Source organism: Loxodonta africana, chromosome 12, assembly GCF_030014295.1.
Source record: "Loxodonta africana isolate mLoxAfr1 chromosome 12, mLoxAfr1.hap2, whole genome shotgun sequence".
Lineage (NCBI taxonomy): Eukaryota > Metazoa > Chordata > Mammalia > Proboscidea > Elephantidae > Loxodonta > Loxodonta africana.
The window spans coordinates 55891419-55912965 of NC_087353.1; the positions used below are offsets into that span (position 1 = coordinate 55891419).

The window sequence follows — 21547 nt, forward strand, 5'->3', positions numbered from 1 at the left end:
CACCCCTAGCTGGCCCACAGACCAGGCAGTACAGGTTGCACCTGCTGTGAGAGTATGGTGAAGGTACTAGTCTTTGAGATTTTGCCATACACGTTTTCCCATTTTGCTTCTTTTCATCCTCTCACCTAACATGAACTGGAGGTGACTCAAGTGGGTGTGGCCTTTGCTTTTCAAGCAGCATACCTGGCAAATGTCCTCTTATCAGGCTTGGGTAGAGCTTACTGGCACAAGATCGCAGGGTTGTAGGTCAGCCTTCCTGTGGAAGGCTTGTCGGGAGGATGCAGCTTCAGCAAAGAGCAGTTTGATCAGTAGCTCAAACAGCCATGGTGGACAACTGAACGAGGCTACCAGTCTACCTGAATTTCCCCATAACACTTCTTCAATATGAAGAAATACCAAACTTGATGTACAAAGAGCTTTTTACAAAAGGCAGACCTTTTATAGCTGTGCATCCACCCTAGTCTAATCTGTGTGGCTGAATGACATGAATGGGGGTCATCTTGCTGGTGAAAAGCTTCTCTCTTGACCACAAGTTTGATTGGATGTTGTTAAAATTAAATCGTGGTGGTATTTAGAGCTACTATAGCTGTTTAACCTAAAATAGGATGAACCAATAGTGTGTTAGCTGGCTTTCCGGGTGGTGGCAGTTAGAACATGTAGTGTAATATTCTCTGCTTGGTCTGTAGGTGTAACTGTGATGTACAGGCAAAGCAAAAATTAAAAAAAAAAAAGAAAATAAATTCAATGATATTAGGATACACACTTTTTTGTATTTTATTCTTATATGAGGTTATTTGCTGGCTATTGTTGGCCTCTAGTTCAGTCTATGTTATTTAAATTCTAATATATGAATTATTTGGATTGAATTCATGTTCGGGGCCACGTTGTTGTATGTATTGATGTACAGCCTTGAATGTGAATAATAATTGTAAACTATATTTTACAACTTTTTTTCTGGCTTTATTATATAAATTTTCTATTTGATCAATGATTTAATCATATAATTTAATGAATCTGTTCTTTTTTTTTTCAAGTATTTTGTGGTTTAGATGTAGTGACCAGATGATGAATTTTCCACGTATGCTCAAGTAGTCTTGTAATAAAAAAAGGCATGTAGCGATGTAGACGTTCGCTGGCGTGGCTTGTCGTCATTTGAGGGGTCGCGGGCCGGAAGTCGGGCGTCCACGGGGCTCAACCCTGGTAACTCACCTCGGGCCACGCCAAGGCCGACTCCGGCCGGAAGGGGGCAGGGCCGGCCGATATTCCGAACCGGAACTTCCGCCTCGCGTAACGCCGGGGCGGGCGCGTTACGAGGGCTAACCCGTGGGCGGGACGAGGCCTGGAGGACCGTATTAAAGACCGGACGCTTCCGGTGGAAGGGAGCTGTGGCCGGGCTTTCTGGGAATATGGCGGAGAGTCGTTGCGAGCTGCTGCGTCCGGCCCCGGACGGTCTCCGGGCAGGGCTGGAGGGAGGTCTGTGCCGCCGTTGCAGCGCGGGGCTCGGCGTACCGGCCCAGCGCCCCGGCAGCGTGTCCAAGTGGGTCCGGCTCAATGTCGGCGGCACCTGCTTCCTCACCACCAGGCAGACGCTGTGCCGTGACCCGAAATCCTTCCTGTACCGTTTGTGCCAGGCCGACCCCGACTTGGACTCAGACAAGGTGAGGGCCGGGCGGGCCAACCGCGAGGGTCCGGGCCACCCTGCCCGCGCGCCGCGCACGCCCCGGCTCCGGGCTCCGAGCCCAGCGCTCTTTCGTGACCAGCGCGACTCGAACCCTCGACTACCCGTCCTGGGCCCGGGAGGGAGAGGACGGCGCCCCGGTGCCCACCACCCTCGAGGATCCCCAGCCGCTTCTCCTCGGGGCGTCGCTCCTTCTTGCCTTCCCTGCACTTCGGTAGAGCAGACTCCCTAGATCCTGGATCTACTTTTCCGCGCTTTTGCTCCGGGTGTGTGAACGCCTGCTCTTCCCGGTCCCGGTGGCCTTACTGGCTCTGGGAACGGAGAAGAGCCGTTGCATTCTTCTCGTCTCTTTACGCTCCGGACATTTGGCTCGGGGTTTGATCCGGGTGGCCGTCCTTCCCCAGTGACTTGCATTTAGAGAGTTGGTGCTGATTCTTTTAGGCGCTATATCAGCTCTCAGAGGTGTGGTTTTTCCAAGTGAATATTGCTCATATTAGAGGGCTCAAGGAGGGGGCTAGGAGGAAATCTGTTTTTGATAGAACTTAGTTTTCCCGTTGTCCTCGCAAAAGGCTAGGGGTTTTGAGTTTTGGAGCGCGTAAATTAAAGGCTCCCACTGTTGTGCAGATTGTGGTAGACGCTATCTTGATTATTACCTTTGCTTTACAAGAATTGTTTGGCCGATTGTGTGGCCGGGGGAGATCATCACTTGGGAACTGTACAGGATTGAAACTCAGCAAAGGCCCTGCTGGAAGAATCGTTGTTACCTATGTTTATCCTAGGCAGTTCCCAAGCCTTATGCTAACTTTACTGGGTCTTTCAGTTGAGCCGACTTAATTGCACTTGGCTGTATGCCTGGCCAGGTGAGCGTGAGGCTTCCCAGGAAGGCTCAGATCCTTCTTTGAGTTCAAGAAGCCTGACAGAAACCTCCTCAATGTGCCATGACCTACTGATCAGGAAATGAGGACTCTTTATGTTACTGCAAAACCACCCAGCCCATGAGAAAGTGGGGTTTGAGATGCCAGCGCTCCTGCCCCCCTCTCCCAGCTATTTCCATTACTCTCTGCTGAGAGAATGGCCTCGCAGAAAGTGACAGGCATCTCCTGGCTAGAAACAGGCTTTTGTTAGCTGTGGTTCCCCTTCTGTAGTGTGGGTGTATGTTTTACTGTCTTGTTTTTCTTTTTAAACACGGAGTTTAGTGGTTGCACACTTGTATTTCTTCTCAACCCTTCTAGTTCATGTATCAGGTCAGCTTTTAAATTGCTCCTGTGCATTGGGCGGGAAGCCCTGGTGGTGTAGTGGCGTAGTGCTATGGCTGCTAACCAAAAGGTCAGCTGTTCGAATCCGCTAGGCACTCCTTGGATATCTGGTCCATTGGGCTGTCTTGAGGCAATGGCTGTATTCACTCCTGGATCAACTGATCCAGAGGCTGATTAGTTTGAGTTTCCACGGTTAAGTCAATTCTTTATTTTGCCGCCTCTTAAGACGACTTATAAAAATTATGCTTTCTTGTAATAGGAATCCCTTGGGGGACGTAATTAATCTATCAAGATCTACCTGTGCTACCCAGTACAAAAAAAAAAAAATTGCCTTTTTCATCATCATCCACCTAATTACGTCTGATTTCCAAATGGTAAAGCCAAGAATTAGTGCATGAAGGTAATACTGCAGATAGTCTGTCGCATAAAGCAGTTGATAGTAAATAAAGGTTAGTTTTAGTCACAGTGTCAGCTTGCTAGCAAGAGTGCTGCTACTTCACATTAGTCACGTTAGTGAATTGGTTTACTTCAGTTGAGAACATGTATGAAATTTGTCTTCACAGATTTTTTTTTTTTGATTGTTGTTCTGATGAAAGAATGTCACAAGAGATTTTCTCCCAGGTTATTAAACCCTGAGTAAAGGATCTGAGGATGAGGGTGGAGGGGCAGAGGTGTTACGGGGAATGGGATGCCATTAATTACATGATGGAAGACAAACAGGATGTTGATTCAAATCTCTGTGCCCTGACTACATCATCAGGATTAATGAGCAGATACCTGGTGGATAGTCCCATTCCTGAACTTCAGCGCAGAGGGCAGAACGTTTTCTGCCTGCCTTCCACCAGCATCCAGCGCACATCTGGGCTTGCAGAATGTGGTGTTGGAGATCAGGTAGGGGCTGGGTGGAGGAGTTCCCAAGAAACTAAAGACGCAGAACCTTCCAGGAACCTGGTGGAGTTTGGAGGTCACTCAGGAGTCCTGTGGGTGGCTTCCAGAGTATGCTCTCAAATGCAGGATATCTATGGTGAGCGGCAGCAGTGATGCCACGTGGAAGAGGAGGAGGAACGCTTTTTATAGAAGTTGACAGGTTGTTAGGATGGGAGTGTGACCCAAGCCAAAAGCCAGGGTCCTCGTGCCCAGGACATTGAAGTTGCCGGGCCCCATGTCTATGCCTCTGTCAGGGCTATGACTGGTTCGGTGGCCTACTTGTCCTCCCCCACCCCCCCGCCACAGTCTTCATACCCCTGCCCACCATGCCCCTCTGTGCCCAGGACCACCACCTCCCTGAAAGTATCTTTCTTGACAGCCCACTTGCATGTTCTGACTTCCTCTCAGGACTTCCTCTAGGGACCAGCTGTGCTGCGCATTTCACTCTTGGCTAGTTTCAGTCCTTGCAGTCCGCTGTCCTGTGTTGCTGGGTCTTTCCTCGGGTGGGCGTGGTCAGGTGTAACTCCCTCCTTCCCCCGCTCCGAAGCGCCTGTACTAAGTGCTTTGCCAACACTTGTTGTGGGAATCGTTTTGCTGACGCCTCTCAGAGTACATGGTCCTGGCCACAGCGCTGTTGAAGTGAGAGCGTACTGTCTGTTGCCAAGTCAGCCCCTGTGGAAGTGTGGGGGTGCTTCAGGAGTTAAAGGGAGACTGCTTCTTGCCTTGTGGCTGGAAACACGCCGGTTAAGGAGGGTTTGAGGAGGTCCTGTCCCGCAGTGAATAAGGCTGACTGCACACAGGCATCAGGCATGTGAGCGGGGCCTTCACCGGCTTCAGGGGTGCAGAGGCAGCGACAGATGGGCCTCTGGGGGTGTGGCAGCCTCTGCCGGTGCCCACTCAGGGGTGCTTGGTGTTGGCTGCAGCTTTAGGATTTGGAAGACAGAGAGGAGTTTTGCCAAGACCGCCCAAGTGGCGGGTGTGGGTGGAAGGACAGTCTTTTAAGCCACTTGGTGAGAGAAATGGGAATTTTTGGAGTGGAAATGGTGGATTATGTTCAGAGTAACTAAATCCAAGGAAGAGCTCCCTCACCGAGTTGGAATGAGCACCCTGTGCTCTGAGGACACCTGCAGCAGCTTGAGCGCAGCCAGGGGCCCAAGACATTGATTTGTTTCACTTAGCCCTTCAGTTGAGGACAGGACTCTGAATGCTATTCTTAGCCTTGACCATGGGTACGTGGCTTACTTGGGCCTGAGTGGGGCAGCAGCACCTCCGTGCCCCAGCTGGGGTCATCTGTTGGCAGGGCCCCTGGGTCTGCACCAGCCCACGAGCCAGTGCTGTGAGGCCTGAGAGGAGGGCCTGCCTTTGGTGGTAGTAACAGGCCTCTCTGGGCAAGGTTGTTGGGGTGTCCAGCACAGACATGTGACCTCCAGACGTGCTCACCGTTGGCCATGCAGGCCCAGAGGAAGTGGTCGTCCGGTGCAGAGAGTTCCTTTTTCTGCTGAATGCAAATGTAGCCACTGCTGCTGTTGCCCAGCGGAACAGTGGTGGGTCTTGGTTTAGAGCAGGGGTCAGGATACTGTGGCCTACCCACCTGATTTTGCACATAAAATTTTGTTGAAACGTAGCTACGCCCACTCCTGTTCAGCTGCTTGTGCTATGCAAGAGCGGTGTTGAAAAGTCATGCCATACACCTGTAAAGCCCAGTATACTTCCAGTGTGGCCCCTTCTGGAACACGCTTGCCAGTCCTGGGTTTGGGGTGCGCAGTGGTGCAGTGGCTGGCCCTGGCCGTGTGGGCTGTTGGCCATCTCGAGCCGCACTCCTGACACTCCGTGAGCATGTGTGATAGCTCCTCTCCAGAACCTTTATTGACACTTTGACCCTCTTAGCATCCCCACCTCTGCTGGCTCAAGGACTTTGTCCTGCCAACAACCACAGAACCAAGAGCCTCGGAGTCGAGGAGGCACTGAGTCGTGGGAGGTGTGAACCGGCAGTTCCTTCTGCCCCGGCTTGCTCATTCCTGTTCTCACCATGCCTCCATCAGGCAGGCTGTCCCGGGGCTGCAGGGTGCCTGGGCAGCCACAGCCCTGGGTTGGTGTGCTGTGGCATTGGGGTGGGAGGGAGCCATTTCCCTTGGTGGCAGAGTTAGTTAGACTTGAGACTCGGGCTGAATTTGGATCTGCCTGCCACTTAACCTGCTGTGTGATTCGGGGCAGGTGAACGCACCTCTCTGAGGCTTTGGTTCTCTGTAGAGGGGAATTAGGAAGATGATGAACATAACCTCACTGGTGCCTGGTGCTGGGTCATGGCAGTAAACAGAAAGCACTTTTAGCCGATTTTTGTTATTGTTGTTGTTACTGTTTTTGTTTTTAGAAAGAGAATATACCAAAGGTGTCTTTTTCTGTCCCTTGAAATTCGTCTTTGTTTAATGTCTGTTGCTTAAATGTGCTTGGTTGCCATCAGCCTCAGGGGCCAAGCCATGGAACTCCTGGGGCACTGGGGAGAGGGGTGGAGTGCTATCCTGAGGGCCAGAGGGTGGCTGGGAGGTACGCCCTGTCCTGTTGCCTGGCTTCCCTGCAGCTCCTTCCTTGCCCGCAGGTCCTTCCCTCCCATAGCTCCCTGCCAGTGTGAGGAGACAGAAGACAGGTGTGTGAGGGCAGGGCACAGCACAGTGTCCTGGGCAACTGCTGCGTTTTTCCCACAGGAAACCTGACACCTTCAAGCCTAAGACCCCTGGTGCCAAGGTCCCAGCACAGCGAGTGGCATGTTTGGGACAGGGCTCAGAATGCCCCGAGCATGGCCAGTACCAGCCGCGCCCCCAAACCCATTTCCTGGGCAGTTCCTCTTCCCCGTAGCTGGGCCTCAGGCCTGTGTCTGGTTTTGCAGGCAGGCTGGGGTGGCAATAGCTTGGGGCAGTGAGCCCAGTGGCTCCTCACTGCCCACAGGCTGTGGGAGGGAGAGGGAGCAGGTGGTGGGTGGGCAAGGGGTCAAGGAAGCCGGCAGCCCCGAGGGTGAGGAGAGCAGAGGCTAGCCCAGGGACAGCTGGCTGGGTGTGGGCCTGTGCCTGGTGGCTTTCTCCCAGTGCCTGCTGATCCATACGGCTGGTAGAGGCTCCCTGGAGGGGCATCCCAGGTGGGCCAGGGCAGACACACGTCTCCTCATGTCTCCATCTGTGGGTGTTTTTCCCATGTCAGCAGTTTCCTCTCAAGCACACACACTGCTGTGAGTGCTGTGATAGCCGGAGGCCTTGTTTGCTGGTTTCTATCACTGGAGTGTCTCTTGGGAGGAAACCGCCACAGAAACCCATGGACACAGACATAGCCTGTCCATGCACAGCTGTCCACACAGGGTCACGCTTGGAGCCTGCTCTGGCCCGAGACGGTGATTCCAAGGGATCAGGCACAGTGAGACATGTAAGCAGCGTCATTTCCTGTTTGGAATCTCCCATGGGAGCAGTGATCTTGACTCCCTTTTATTGGTGTTCTTGAGACCTGTGGCCGTGTCCAAGGGGACACTGCCTTTTAGGGACAGCAGCCATGCTCTTTGCCCTTGATACTTTGTCGCAACTCCAGGGCCGTGTGGGGAGGTGATGAGGGCTGTGGCTTTGGAGTCTCACTGGTGATTAAGAGAGAGGGCCCTGGGGTAGCGGAACATTGCTTTCCTGTCGGGAGGAGCAGCTCCCAGGGCGTGAGCTCACTGGCTGGCCCAGGAGTAGGGCATTGGGGCATACCCAGTGGGGCTGAGAGGCAGTGGCATCTCCAACCCAGAGCCATACTTTCCACTCACAGACATCACGGTCCAGCTGTTAGCGCAGGCCTGGGAGGAAAAGCCACTTGGGTTGCGTGCACAGTGCAGCCATAATGAGCAGTGGTCCAAAGGATGAGTGCACCAAAACATTCACCTGCGGATCCATGACAGGACGGGGCTTCCCTTCTCCTTCCTTTCTGCCTTTCCCACGGTTTATGTAACAAGCATGTATTACAGTCCTGTGTTGTTGCTGGGTGCTGTTAAGTGATTCTGACTCATAGCGACCCTATAGGACAGGACAGAATTGCCCCATAGGGTTTCCTAGCCTGTAATCCCAGTGATTAAGTACTATGGCTGCTAAACAAAAGGTCACCAGTTTGAATCCACCAGTCCCTCCTTGGAAGCCCTATAGGGCAGTTCTGCTCTGTCCTTTGGGGTCTCTATGAGTCAGAATCGACTCGATGGCAACAAGTTAATCTCTATGGAAGCAGATTGCCAGGTCTTTTTTCCCAAGGAGCTGTTGGGTGGGTTTGAACCGCCAAACTTTGGGTTAGCAGCCGATCTGTTAACCATTGCTTCATCAGGATTACTTTCAGTTATATAGTGCGGAGACTTTCTTTTTGATTGTGAAAGCTATATTTAAGATTGCTTTCTTAACAATTTCCCTGCTTCCCATTGAGCCAGTGTTTGGCCTACTTGTCTCGGCCAGAACCAAACCAAACCAAACCAAATCTGCTGCTGTTGAGTCTATTCCAACTCACAACGACCCTATAGGACAGAGTAGAGTTGTCCACAGGGTTTCCAAGGCTGTCGTCTTTGTGGAAGCAGACTGCCACGTCTTTCTCCGTCGGAGTGGCTGATGGGTTCCAGCTGCCAACCTTTTGATTAGCAGCCAAGCGCTTAATCACTGCACCACCAGCACTCCTTTTTGTTTTAGCACTGGCTTTAAAAATACACATCAACCCTAAAGACATTTAAAAGAAAGGGAATGCTGGACTTAGGACTTGAGTATTTAATGAGAACCCCTTCCCCGCTCCGTTCTCACACTTGGGGTGGGGGCTGCTGCTGCCTGAGTCTTCCTGTCTCTGACTTCTAGAGGCTCTACAGCCCAGGTTGTCTCAACACAAAACAGCTTGAACTTGGCTCAGACCTGATGCAGCGACAGGTTTAGGGGGCTGAGGCTGCTGTGGCCAGAGCTTCAGCATGGTGGTGGACTCCCTCCTGGGCCGAGAGCGCTGCTGTGGTCACAGACCCAAGAGACACAGGTGGCTCAGATGCAGCCAGCCCCCGTGAGTGGGGCGCGGTTGTGGTCAGCTGCAGAACCTTGCTTCTCCCTGGTCTAATGCTGCTGGAGCTCTGTTCTTTGTAGGATGAAACTGGTGCCTACTTGATAGACAGAGACCCCACCTATTTTGGGCCCGTGCTCAACTATTTGCGACACGGGAAGTTGGTGATTAACAAGGACCTCGCTGAGGAAGGTAAGTGAACAATAACTGCGCTCTGGAGAGTTCCTTTCTGGGGCAGGGTCCTGGCATCAGACCCTGGTTGCCTGGACTTCCTTGGGCAGCGGGCACAGGGTCCTAAGGGGTCACCCTGCGCCACATTTCCTGCACGGACAGTGGTCTCCTGCTTCAAAGACATAGGCCTTCATTCTTGGGGAGGTGCGAGGGCTGCTTAGATCCCCTTCCCTCCCTCCTCCAGGAGACAGTGGCTCTTCAGACCCAAACAGTGGGTCAGGATCCTTTGTAGCAGGGGGCACTGAGGGCCACGGCTGATGCGCACTCTTCTCCCACGTGCCTGGTTACGTGCTGGTGGGGGCTCCTCCCCTGGGAGACCTCTTGAGGTAACCGGCACACTGGCTGCCATTCCGTCAGAGGACCCTGTTTCCTGGGTATCAGTCAGTAAGTGCTTGCCCGCCGCCTGACCTGCCCTCCTCCTCTGATTTGGTGGGGGTGACGGTTATTTTCCTCTCTTCCAGGAGTGTTGGAAGAAGCGGAGTTTTACAATATCACCTCGCTAATAAAACTTGTAAAGGACAGAATTAGAGAACGAGATAGCAAAACATCACAGGTGAGTGAGTGACTCATGTGCCGGAAGCTTCCGGGGCGAGGCATGTGGGCAGGACTCAGCCTCACCTCCAAGGGAGGCTCTGGATGGAGGTGGACTTTGCCCTGGCCCCTTTCTCCTCCGTAGTGGCTCGTGCCCACCTGGCAGCCCACCCTCCAGCTGTCCCTCAAGGCTGCTCCCTCCATAGGGGGCTGGCCTGGTGCCCACTGGTGCTGAGGGTCAGCATGAAGGGCACCTCTGTCCAGTTCTGTGCCCAGGCCTCTTCAAGGCCCACCGAGCCAAACAGGCCTGGCCCTGCCCTCGGGCCCACACCCCGTGGACATCATGGCGTGAGAACAGCCTTGGAGGAAAGGAAGGCCCAGGAGGAGCTGGGGCGGTGGGGAGAGCAGTGTGGCCTGCATTGGTGGGGGCATCAGGGGAAGTGGCAGGTGTGAAGGGCCTGGGGTGGGAGCAGACTCAGCCACGCTGGTGGCCAGCAGGGACCAGTATGGCTGGGATGGGAGAGTAGGGGAGCTGGTGATGAGGCCGGCGCTGGGGCAGAAGGGCCTGTGGGTCTCTGCTGCCATGAGGAGAACCTCATCGTTTACTGGGCAAGAGGGTGGGGTTGATGCTTCCTGTGTGATGTGTGCCCTGGTGAAGCAGATCCTCACTTGCCCATCCATGGCTGCCACGGGCTGGCACTGTTAGAAGTTGCCTGTGGGAATTGGGGCCAAGATGGTGGAGTAGTTAGATGTTTCTAGTGATCCTTCTTACAACAAAGACCTGAAAAACAAGTGAAACGATTATGTATATGTCAAGCTAGGAGCCCTGAACATCGAGGGCAAAGTTAGGAAATCAGACTGAGCCGCAGTGAGAGGGACGGACAGTTCAGAAGTGGTGAGGAGTTGCCGGACCTGACTCAGCAGGAACCAGCGCCTCCTAGGCACAATCCCCTGGAGCTTCTGTGGTGGGGCTGGTGGTAGCCTTCAAGACATGATTTCCTCAGGGAGAGACAGTGAGCTGCACAGACAACTCTCACCCCTGGAACCAGAGAAGAACAACGCTCTTGGCAAAAGCGAAGTATTTGCATTTATTTTACCATGCCCCCAACCCAGCTTCAGTGGCTGTTGATTTCCCTGGGCCTGGGATAGGTCCTGCTGCACACCCTGAGCCATTCTTCCAGCCTTGGGGAAGGAATAAATTAACAACTGGGGGAAAAGATAATCTGCCAGCTCCACTAAGCTGGGGAGCTCAGGACAGAAGAGGCTCCTGCCCAGGCACAAACAGTATGCAGACTTTGAATACCTTTCACCCCTGCATGGACCTGTGTGGGCCCATTTCAGGAGATTAGGCCCTTGTTGGCAGACTGCAATGGTGCGCATGTGCTTGAGATCTGACTTCAGCTGTTTCAGCTGTGTAGTGGAGAGGTGGGGTTCTGATGTTTGACACTGCTTTGCCTATGAAACAGGGTCCTCATCTACTCATACCAGGGGCCTTAAGACTGATGGCTTCACCCACGTCACCTAGCCACCTGTGACAGTAGTCCAATGATAAGGGGTGCTTCCCAGGCCTTATAGCCAAAAGCACTGGCTGCCCATGGTCCAGCTACAGAACCCACCCACCTGTGTGCTCTAGGGACCAGGGACGTGCTTTCCTCACAGACACCGGGGTCGGGGGGTGGTTGTCAGCCCCCTGCCTTGTTCAGAGCATGACCCCCTGCTGCAATCAGATACCTGTGTCTACACCAATCATTCCTGCCCGTCTAAACCTCTAGGACAGAGCCTGTACCACACACTTGATGACCGCCTACCTGTATACCTGAGCTGAATCCATACAAGAAAAGTGAATGGACTCCTACGCTCAAATACCTGATAACAGCTCTAGCTATCTGGTGACAGGACGTTAGAGCTTCAAAGGTGAAAATAGTCAAGCTAGCTCACTCACGCAGCCTAATTGGGCATATGAAAACAAAACAAAGCAAGAAGCTAGGATACAGTAAGCAAAAAACCAAACCCATTGCCGTCAGGTCGATTTCGACTCATAGCGATGCTATAGGACAGAGTAGAACTGCTCATAGAGTTTCCAGGGAGCACCTGGTGGATTCAAACTGCAGACCTTCTGGTTAGCAGCTGTAGCACCTAACTACTATGCAACCAGGGTTTCCACAGTAAGCAAACATAAAATAAATACAGTAACTTATTAATGGCTTGGAGACAACAGTCAGTAGCAAATCACATAAAGAAGCAGACCATGATCACGTCAACAAGCTCTCAAAACAGAGTCAGGGAATATTTTGGATAAAGATGTCTTCTTGGAATTATCAGATGTAGAATACAAAAGATGAATATACACAACTCTTCAAGAGATCAGGAAGGAGATTAAGCAAAATGCAGAACAAGACAAGGAACACAGAGATACAGCAGTTGAAGAAAGTAAAAAGATTACTCAAGAACATAATGAAAAATTTAATAGGCTGCAAGGATCCATAGAGAGACAGCAATCAGAAATTCAGAAGATTAACAATAAAATTACAGACTTAGACAACTCAGTAGAAAGTCAGAGAAGCAGAATTGAGGAAATGGAAGGAAGAATTAGTGAGATTGAAGATAAAACACTTGGCACCAATATATTTGAAGAAAAATTAGGTAAAACAACTTAAAAAAATGAAGAATTCCTAAGAACCATGTGGGACTCTATCAAGAGAAATAACGTGCAAGCAATTGGAGTACCAGAACAGGGAGGGATAGCAGAAAATAGAGAATTGTTGAAGATTTGTTGGCAGAAAACTTCCGTGATATCATAAAAGATGAGAAGATACCTATCCAAGATGCTCATCGAACCCCATATACAGTAGATCTCAAAAGAAAGTCTTCAAGACATAATCAAATGCCAAAAACCAAAGATAGAGAATTTTAAGAGCACGTAGAGAGGGGTAAACAAAAAGTCACCTACAAAGGAGAGTCAATAAGAATAAGCTCAGACTACTTGGCAGAAACCATGAAGGCAAGAGGGCAATGGGATGACTTATAAAAAACATTGAAGGAAAAAAATTGCCAGCCAAGAATCATATATCCAGCAAAACTGTGTCTCAAATATGGAGGTGAAATTAGGACATTCCCAGATAGAAGTTTAGGGAATTTGTAAAAACCAAACCCAAACTACAAGAAATACTAAAGGGAGTTCTCTAGTTAGAAAATCAATAATATCAAATATCAACCCCAGACTGGAACACAGGACAGAGCAACCAGATACCAACCCAGACAGGGAAATCACAATATATCATGATAAAAAAAATGCTGAAAACAGGGAAACAGTAATGTCATTATGTAAAAGATGACAACATTAAAACAATAAAGAGGGACTAAAAACATGTAGCCATCAATCCTTCATACGGAGAGGAAGTTAAGGTGATATAAAAAAATAAAAGTTAGGCTTAAACATAGAAAAATAGGGATAAATATTAAGGTAACCACAAAGAAAAGTAACAATCCTACACATCAAAATAAAATACAAGAAAAACATAAAGACTCAGCAAAAAAAGCCAACAATAACAAATAAGAGGAAAAGACAATATATGAAGATAAACTACTCAGCACAGAAAATTAAGTGGGAAAAGGAAACTGTCAACAACACACAAAAAAAGACCTCAGAATGACAGCACTAAACTCATAAAAAAAAAAAATACCTATCCATAATTATACTGAATGTAAATGAAATAAATGCACCAATAAAGAGACAGAGAGTGGCAGAATGGATAAAAAAAACATGATCGATCTATATGCTTCCTACAAGAGACACTTTAGACTTAGAGACACAAACTAAAACTCAAAGGATGGAAAAAAATATATCAAGCAAACAACAATCAAAAAAGAACAGAAGTGGCAGTATTAATTTCTGACAGAATAGTCTTTAAAGTTAAATCCACCACAAAGGATGAGGAAGGACGCTATGTAATGATTAAAGGGACAGTATACAAAGAGGTTGTAACACCCAGTGACTAGGGCTTCAAGATACATGAAACACGCTCTAACAGCATTGAAAAGTGAGATAGACAGGTCCATGATAGTAGTAGGAGACTTCAACACACCACTTTAGGTGAAGGACAGAACATCCAGAAAGAAGCTCAATAAAGACACGGAAGATCTAAATGCAGTCAAGCAACTTGACCTCATAGACATATATAGTACACTTCACCCAACAGCAACCAAGTGTCATTTCTTTTCCAGCGCACATGGAACATTCTCTAGAATAGACCACATATTAGTTCATAAAGCAAGCCTTAACAGTATTGAAAACATTGAAATATTACAAAGCAGCTTCTCTGACCATAAGGCCATAAAATAAATCAATAACAGAAAAAACGCAAAAGAAATCAAACACTTGGAAACTGAACGATACTCTGCTCAAAAAGACTGGGTTATAAAAGACACTGAAGATGAAATAAAGAAGTTCATAGAATCCAATGAGAATGAAAACACTTCCTATCAGAGCCTCTGGGACACAGAGGAAGCAGTGCTTAGAGGTCAGTTTATATCAATAAGTGCATAGATACAAAAAGAAGAAAGGGCCAAAATCAAAGAATTACGCCTACAACTTCAACAAATAGAGGGCAACAAAAGAAACCCTCAGACACCAGAAGAAAGCCAATAATAAAAATTAGAGCAGAATTCAATGAAATAGAGAACAGAAAAACAATTGAAAGAGTTAACAAGACCAAAAGCTCATTTTTTGAAAAAATTAACAAAATCGATAAACCATTGGCCAAACTGACAGAAGAAAGGAGAGGGAGCAAATAACCTGAATAAGAAATGAGGTGGGTGATACCACAACAAACCTAAATGGAATTAAAAGAGTCATATCAGATTACTGTGAAAAATTGTACTCTAACAAGTTGGAAAACCTAGAAGAAATGGGTGAATTTTTAGAAATACGCTACCTACCTCAACTAACACAAACAGAGATACCTGTTGAAAACTTAGAAAAACTAAATAGACCCATAACAAGAGATTGAAAAGGTAATCAAGAAACTCCCAACAAAAAGAAACACTGGCCCAGACGGCTTCACTGCAGAGTTCTACCGAACTTTCAGAGAAGAGTTAACACCACTACTACTAAAGGTATTTTAGAGCACAGAAAAGGATGGACTACTCCCAGACCGATTCTATGAAACCAGCATATCCCTGATACCAAAACCAGGTAAAGACACCACAAAAAAAGGAAGTTACAGACCTATATCCCTCATGAACTTAGATGCAAAAATCTACAACAAAATTCTAGCCAATAGAATTCAACAACATATCAAAAAAATAATTCACTTTGACCAAGTGGGATTCATACCAGGTATGCAGGGATGGTTCAACATTAGAAAAACAATAACGTAATCCATCATATAAATAAAAGGCAAGAACCACATGATCTCATCAATTGATGCAGAAAAGGCATTTGACAAAGTTCAGCACCCATTCATGATTAAAAAAAAACTCAACAAAATAAGAATAGAAGGAGAATTCTGCAACGTAAGATAGGGCATTTATACAAAGCCAACAGCCAACATCATCCTGAATGGAGGGATTCTGAAAGCATTCCCCTTGAGAATGGGAACCAGAAAAGGATGCTGTTTATCACCACCCTTATTCAGCATTGTACTGGAGGTCCTAGCCAGAGCAATTAGGCTAGATAAATAAAGGGCATCCAGATTTGTAAGGAAGAAGTCAAAGTATTTCTGTTTGCAGATGACATGATCTTATGCACAGAAAACCCTAAAGAATCCTCAAGAAAACTACTGAAACTAATAGAAGAGTTCAGCAGAGTATCAGGATACAAGATAAACATAAAAAATCAGTGGGATTCCTCTATATCCACAAGGAGAATTTCGATGAGGAATTCACCAAATCAATACCATTTAAAGTAGCCACCAGGAAGACAAAATACTTAGGAATAAGTCTTACCAGAGATGTAAAAGACGTATACAAAGAAAACTACAAGACACTAATGCAAGAAACCAAAAGAGACCTAACCAAAAAAAAAAAAAAAAAAAACCAAACCCAGTGCCGTTGAGTCGACTCCAGCTGATAGCGACCCTATAGGACAGAGTAGAACTGCCCCCATAGAGTTTCCAAGGAGCGCCTGGCAGATTCAAACTGCTGACCCTTTGGTTAGCAGCCGTAGCACGTAACCACTATGCCACCAGGGTTTCCAAAAGAGACCTACATAAGTGAAAAAACATATTTTGCTCATGGATAAGAAGACTCAACATTGTAAAAATGTCTCTTCTGCCAAGTGCAATCTATAGATATAATGCAATTCCTCTCCAAATTGCAATGACATTTTTTAATAAGATGGAGAAATAAATCACCAACTTCATATGGAAGGGGAGTAGGCCTTGGGTAAGTAAAGCATTACTGAAAAAGAAGAACAAAGTGGGAGGCCTTACTCTACCTGATTTTAGAACCTATTATACCACCACAGTAGTCAAAACAGCCTCGTACTGGTACAACAACAGATACATAGACCAATGGAACAGAATTGAGAATCCAGACATACATCTATCCACATATGAGCAGCTGATATTTGACAAAGGCCCAAGGCCCGAAGTCAGGTAAATGGAGAAGACAGTCTCTTTAACAAATGGTGCTGGCGTAACTGGATATCCATCTGCAAAAAAAGGAAACAAGACCCATAGCTCACACCATGCACAAAAACTAACTCAAAATGGATCAAAGACCTAAATATAAATCTAAAATGATAAAGATCATGGAAGAAAAAATAGGGACAACGCTAGGAGCCCTAATACATGGCACAAACAGTATACGAAACATTACTAACAGTGCACAAACACTGGAAGAGAAGCTAGATAACTGGAAGCGCCTAAAAAACAAACACCTATGCTCATCCTAAGAATTTACCAAAAGAGTAAAAAGATTACTGACTGGAAAAAGTTTTTAGCTATTTCCGAGCAGTGTGTGATCTCTAAAATCTACATGATGCTGCAAAAACTCAACTACAAAAAGACCAATAACCCAGTTAGAAAATGGGCAAAGGATATGAACAGGTGCTTCACCAAAGAGGACCTTCAGGCAGCTAACAGATACGTGAGGAAATGCTCACAATCATTAGCCATTAGATAGATGCAAATCAAAACTACAGTGAGATACCATCTCATGCCCACAAGGCTGGCATTAATCCAAAAAAACACAAAATAATAAATGTTGAAGAGGTTGTGGAGAGACTGGAACACTTACACATTGCTGGTGGGAATGTAAAATGGTCCAACCACTTTGGAAATCGATTTGGCACTTCCTTAAAAAGCTAGAGGATAGAACTACCATAAGATCCAGCAGTCCTACTCCTCGGAATATATCCTAGAGAAATAAGAGCCTTTACCTGAACAGATATATGCACACCCATGTTCAGTGCAGCCCTGTTTACACTAGCAAAAAGATAGAAGCAACCAAGGTGCCCATCAACGGATGAATGGGTAAATAAATCATGGTATATTCACACAATGGAATACTATGCATCAATAAACAATGATGAATCCGTGAAACATTTCATAACATAGAGGAATCTGGAAGGCATTATACTGAGTGGAATTACTCAGGTGCAAAAAGACAAATATTGTATGAGACCACTATTATAAGAACCCAAGAAATAGTTTAAACAGAGAAGAAAATATTCTTTGATGGTTACAAGGGTGGGGAGGGAGAGGGGTATTCACTAATTAGATAGTAGACAAGAACTATTTTAGGTGAAGGGAAAGACAGCATACAGTACGGGAAAGGTCAGCACAACTGGACTAAACCAAAAGCTAAGAAGTTTTCTGGATAAACCAAACACTTGGAAGCCCAGAGTAGCAGGGGCAGGGGTCTCAGGACCGTGGTTTCAGGGGACATCTAGGTCCGTTGGCATAATAAACCCTACTAAGAAGACATTCTGTATCCCATTTTGTCGCGTGGTGTCTGGGGTCTTAAATGCTAGCAAGAGGCCATCTAAGATGCATCAATTGCTCTCATCCCCCCCCCCCCCCACCGGAGTAAAAGAGAATGAAGAACACCGAAGATACAAGGTAATTACAGGCTCAGGAGATAGAAAGGGCCACATAAATAAGAGACTACATCAGCCTGAGACCAGAAGGACTAGATGGTGCCTGGCTACAACCAATGACTGCCCTGACAGGGAACACAACAGAGAACCCCTGAGGGAGCAGGAGAGCAGTGGGATGCAGACCCCAAATTCTCATAAAAAGACTAGACTTAATGGTCTGACTGAGACTAGAGGAATCCCAGCGGTCATGGTCCCCAAACCTTCTCTTGGCCCAGGACAGGAACCATTCCCAAAGACAACTCATCAGACATGGAAGGGACTGGACAATGGGTAGGAGAGAGATGCTGACGAAGAGTGAGCTACTTGTATCAGGTGGACACTTGAGACTGTGTTGGCATCTCCTGCCTGGAGGGGAGATAGGAGGGTAGAGAGGGTTAGAAACTGGCAAAATTGTCACGAAAGGAGAGACTGGAAGGAGGGAGCGGGCTGACTCATTAGGGGGAGAGTAAGTGGGAGTATGGAGTAAGGTGTATATAAGTTTATATATGACAGACTGACTTGATTGGTAAACTTTCACTTAAAGCACAATAAAAATTATTAAAAAAAAAAAAAAAGATCAGACTTAACGGTTGGACGGAGACTAGAAGAACCCGGATGGCCATGGTCTCCAGACCTTCTGTTAGCCCAAGACTGGAACCATTCCCAAAGCCGGCTCTTCAGAGAGGGACTGGACTGGACTATAAGATAAAAAATGATACTGGTGAGGAGTGAACTTCTTGGCTCAAGTAGATACATGAGACTGTGGGCAGCTCCTGTGTGGAGACAAGAAGGCGGGGAAGAGAAGGTGGCTGAATGGACACGGGGAATACAGGGTGGAGAGAAGATGTGCGCTCTCTCATTAGGGGCAGAGCAAGTAGGAGTACATAGTAAGGTTCATACGAATTTTTATATGAGAGACTGACTTCATTCGTAAACTTTCACTTAAAGCGCAATAAAAAGAAAAAAGTGGGTTGTGCCTGACACTCTCCATAGAGGGCAGCGCTGGTGGGTCTGAGCACCAGTCTCTGTCCCCAACCTGCTCTGCGATTGGAAGCGCAGCAGCTGACCCCCCCCCCCCACGAGTCCTCCTCTTCTGGAGGAAGGCTGCTGAGTGGACACTATGCTGCTGGCGCACATCCTTAGCATAGTCAGTCCGCTTAAGATCCTTTCACGTCCTGCCTCCTGCCCCCCATAATGGGCTTTCCCTCTGGGGACCCAAGCTGGCCTGGAGCCTTTTAAAAAGACTGGCTATGGGATATAAGATAAACATACAAAAATCAGTTGGATTCCTCTACACCAACAAAAAGAACATCAAAGAGGAAATCACCAAATCAATGCCATTTACAGCAGCCCCCAAGAAGATAAAATACTTAGGAATTAATCTTACCAGAGATGTAAAAGACTTAAAAAAGAAAACTACAATATACTTCTGCAAGAAACCAAAAGAGACTTAGGTAAGTGGAAGAACATACCTTGCTCGTGGATAGGAAGACCTAACATAAAAATGTCTATTTTACCAAAAGCAATTTATACATGTAATGCAATTCCGATCCAAATCCCAACGACATTCTTTAATGAGATGGAGAAACAAATCACCAACTTCATATGGAAGGGAAAGAGGCCCTGGATACATAAGGCATTACTGAAAAAGAAGAACAAAGTGGGAGGCCTTACTCTACCTGATTTTAGAACCTATTATACCACCACAGCAGTCAGAACAGCCTGGTATTGGTGCAACAACAGATACATAGATCAATGGAACAGAATTGAGAATCCAGACATAAATCCATCCACATATGAGCAGTTGATATTTGACAAAGGCCCCAAAACAGTTAAATGAGGAAAAGACAGTCTTTTTAACAAATGGTGCTGGCATAACTGGATATCCATCTGCAAAAAAAATGCAACAAGACCCATACTTCACTCCATGCACAAAAACTAACTCAAAATGGATCAAAGACCTAAACATAAAATCTAAAACGATAAAGACCATGGAAGAAAAAATAGGGACGTTAGGAGCCCTAATACATGGCATAAACAGTATACAAAACATTATAAAGAATGTAGAAGAAAAACTGGATAACTGGGAGCTCCTAAAAATCAAACACCTATGCTCATCCAAAGACTTCACCCAAAGAGTAAAAAGACTACTTACAGACTGGGAAAACGCTTTTAGCTGTGACATTTCTGATCAGCGCCTGATCTCTAAAATCTACATGATACTGCAAAAACTCAACTGCAAAAAGACAACCCAATTTAAAAAATGGACAAAAGATATGAATACACACTTCACTAAAGAAGACATTCAGGTAGCTAACAGATATATGAGGAAATGTTCACGATCATTAGCCATTAGAGAAATGCAGGTCAAAACTGCAATGAGATTTCATCTCACTCCAACAAGGCTGGCATTAATCCAAAAAACACAAAATAATCAATGTTGGAGAGGCTGTGGAGAGATTGGAACACTTGCTGGTGGGAATGTGAAATGGTACAACCACTTTGGAAATCGATTTGGCACTTCCTTAAAAAGCTAGAAATAGAACTACCATACGATCCAGCAATCCCACTCCTTGGAATATATCCTAGAGGAATAAAAGCCTTTACACAAACAGATACATGCACACCCATGTTGATTGCAGCACTGTTTACAATAGCAAAAAGATGGAAGCAACCAAGGTGTCCCATCAACGGATGAATGGGTAAATAAATTATGGTATATTCACACAGTGGAATACTACACATCGATAAAGAACGGTGAGGAATCTGAAACATTTCATAACAATGAGGAACCTGGAAGGCATTATGCTGAGTGAAATTAGTTGCAAAAGGACAAATATTGTATAAGACTACTAATATAAGAACTTGAGAAATAGTTTAAACTGAGAAGAAAACATACCTTTGTGGTTACGAGAGGGGTATTCACTAATTACATAGTAGATAAGAACTACTTTAGGTGAAGGGAAAGACAGCACACAATACAGGGGAGGTCAGTACAATTGGAGTAAACCAAAAGCAAAGAAGTTTCCTGAATAAACTGAATGCTTTGAAGGCCAGCATAGCAGGGGCAGGGGTCTGGGGACCATGGTTTCAGGGGACATCTAAGTCAATTGGCATAATAAAATCTATTAAGAAAACATTTTGCATCTCACTTTGAGAGTGGCGTCTGGGGTTTTAAACGCTAGCAAGCAGCCATCTAAGATGTATCAATTGGTCTCAACCCACCTGGATCAAAGGAGAATGAAGAACACCAAGGACGCAAGGTGATTACAAGCCCAAGAGACAAGAAAGGGCCACATGAACCAGAGACTACATTATCCTGAGACCAGAAGAACTAGATGTTGCCCGGCTACAACCGATGACTGCCCTGACAGGGAACGCGACAGAGAACCCCTGAGGGAGCAGGAGAGCAGTGGGATGCAGACTCCAAATTCTCATAACACCAGACTTAATGGTCTGACTGAGAGTAGAAGGACCCCGGTGGTCATGGCCCTCAGTCCTTGTATTGGCCCAGGACAGGAACCATTCTGACATGGATTGGACTGGACAACGGATTGGAGAGGGATGCTGGTGAGAAATGAGCTTCTTGGATCAGGTGGACACTTGAGACTATGTTGGCATCTCCTGCCTAGAGGGGAGATGAGAGGGTGGAGGGGGTTAGAAGCTGGTGAAAAGGACACGAAAAGAGAGAGAGGAGGAAGAAGGGGGGCCTGTCTCATTAGGGGAAGAGTAATTGGGAGTGTGTAGCAAGGTGTATATGGGTTTTTGTGTGAGAGACTGACTTGATTTGTAAACTTTCACTTAAAGCGCAAT

General features: G+C 46.9%; 1 protein-coding gene across 1 annotated transcript in view; it reads left to right on the top strand.

Annotated features, from left to right (window-relative positions):
- The first annotated feature begins 1238 nt into the window (after positions 1 to 1238).
- Positions 1239 to 21547, top strand: part of KCTD5 (potassium channel tetramerization domain containing 5) — a 28422-nt gene continuing 8113 nt past the window's right edge. Inside the window, exons 1-3 of the mRNA XM_003417760.4 lie at positions 1239 to 1658; positions 8976 to 9084; positions 9585 to 9676. Of these exons, the coding sequence (XP_003417808.1) occupies positions 1407 to 1658; positions 8976 to 9084; positions 9585 to 9676 (453 nt within the window). The 5' untranslated portion in view covers positions 1239 to 1406. The remainder of the gene's footprint in view (positions 1659 to 8975; positions 9085 to 9584; positions 9677 to 21547) is intronic.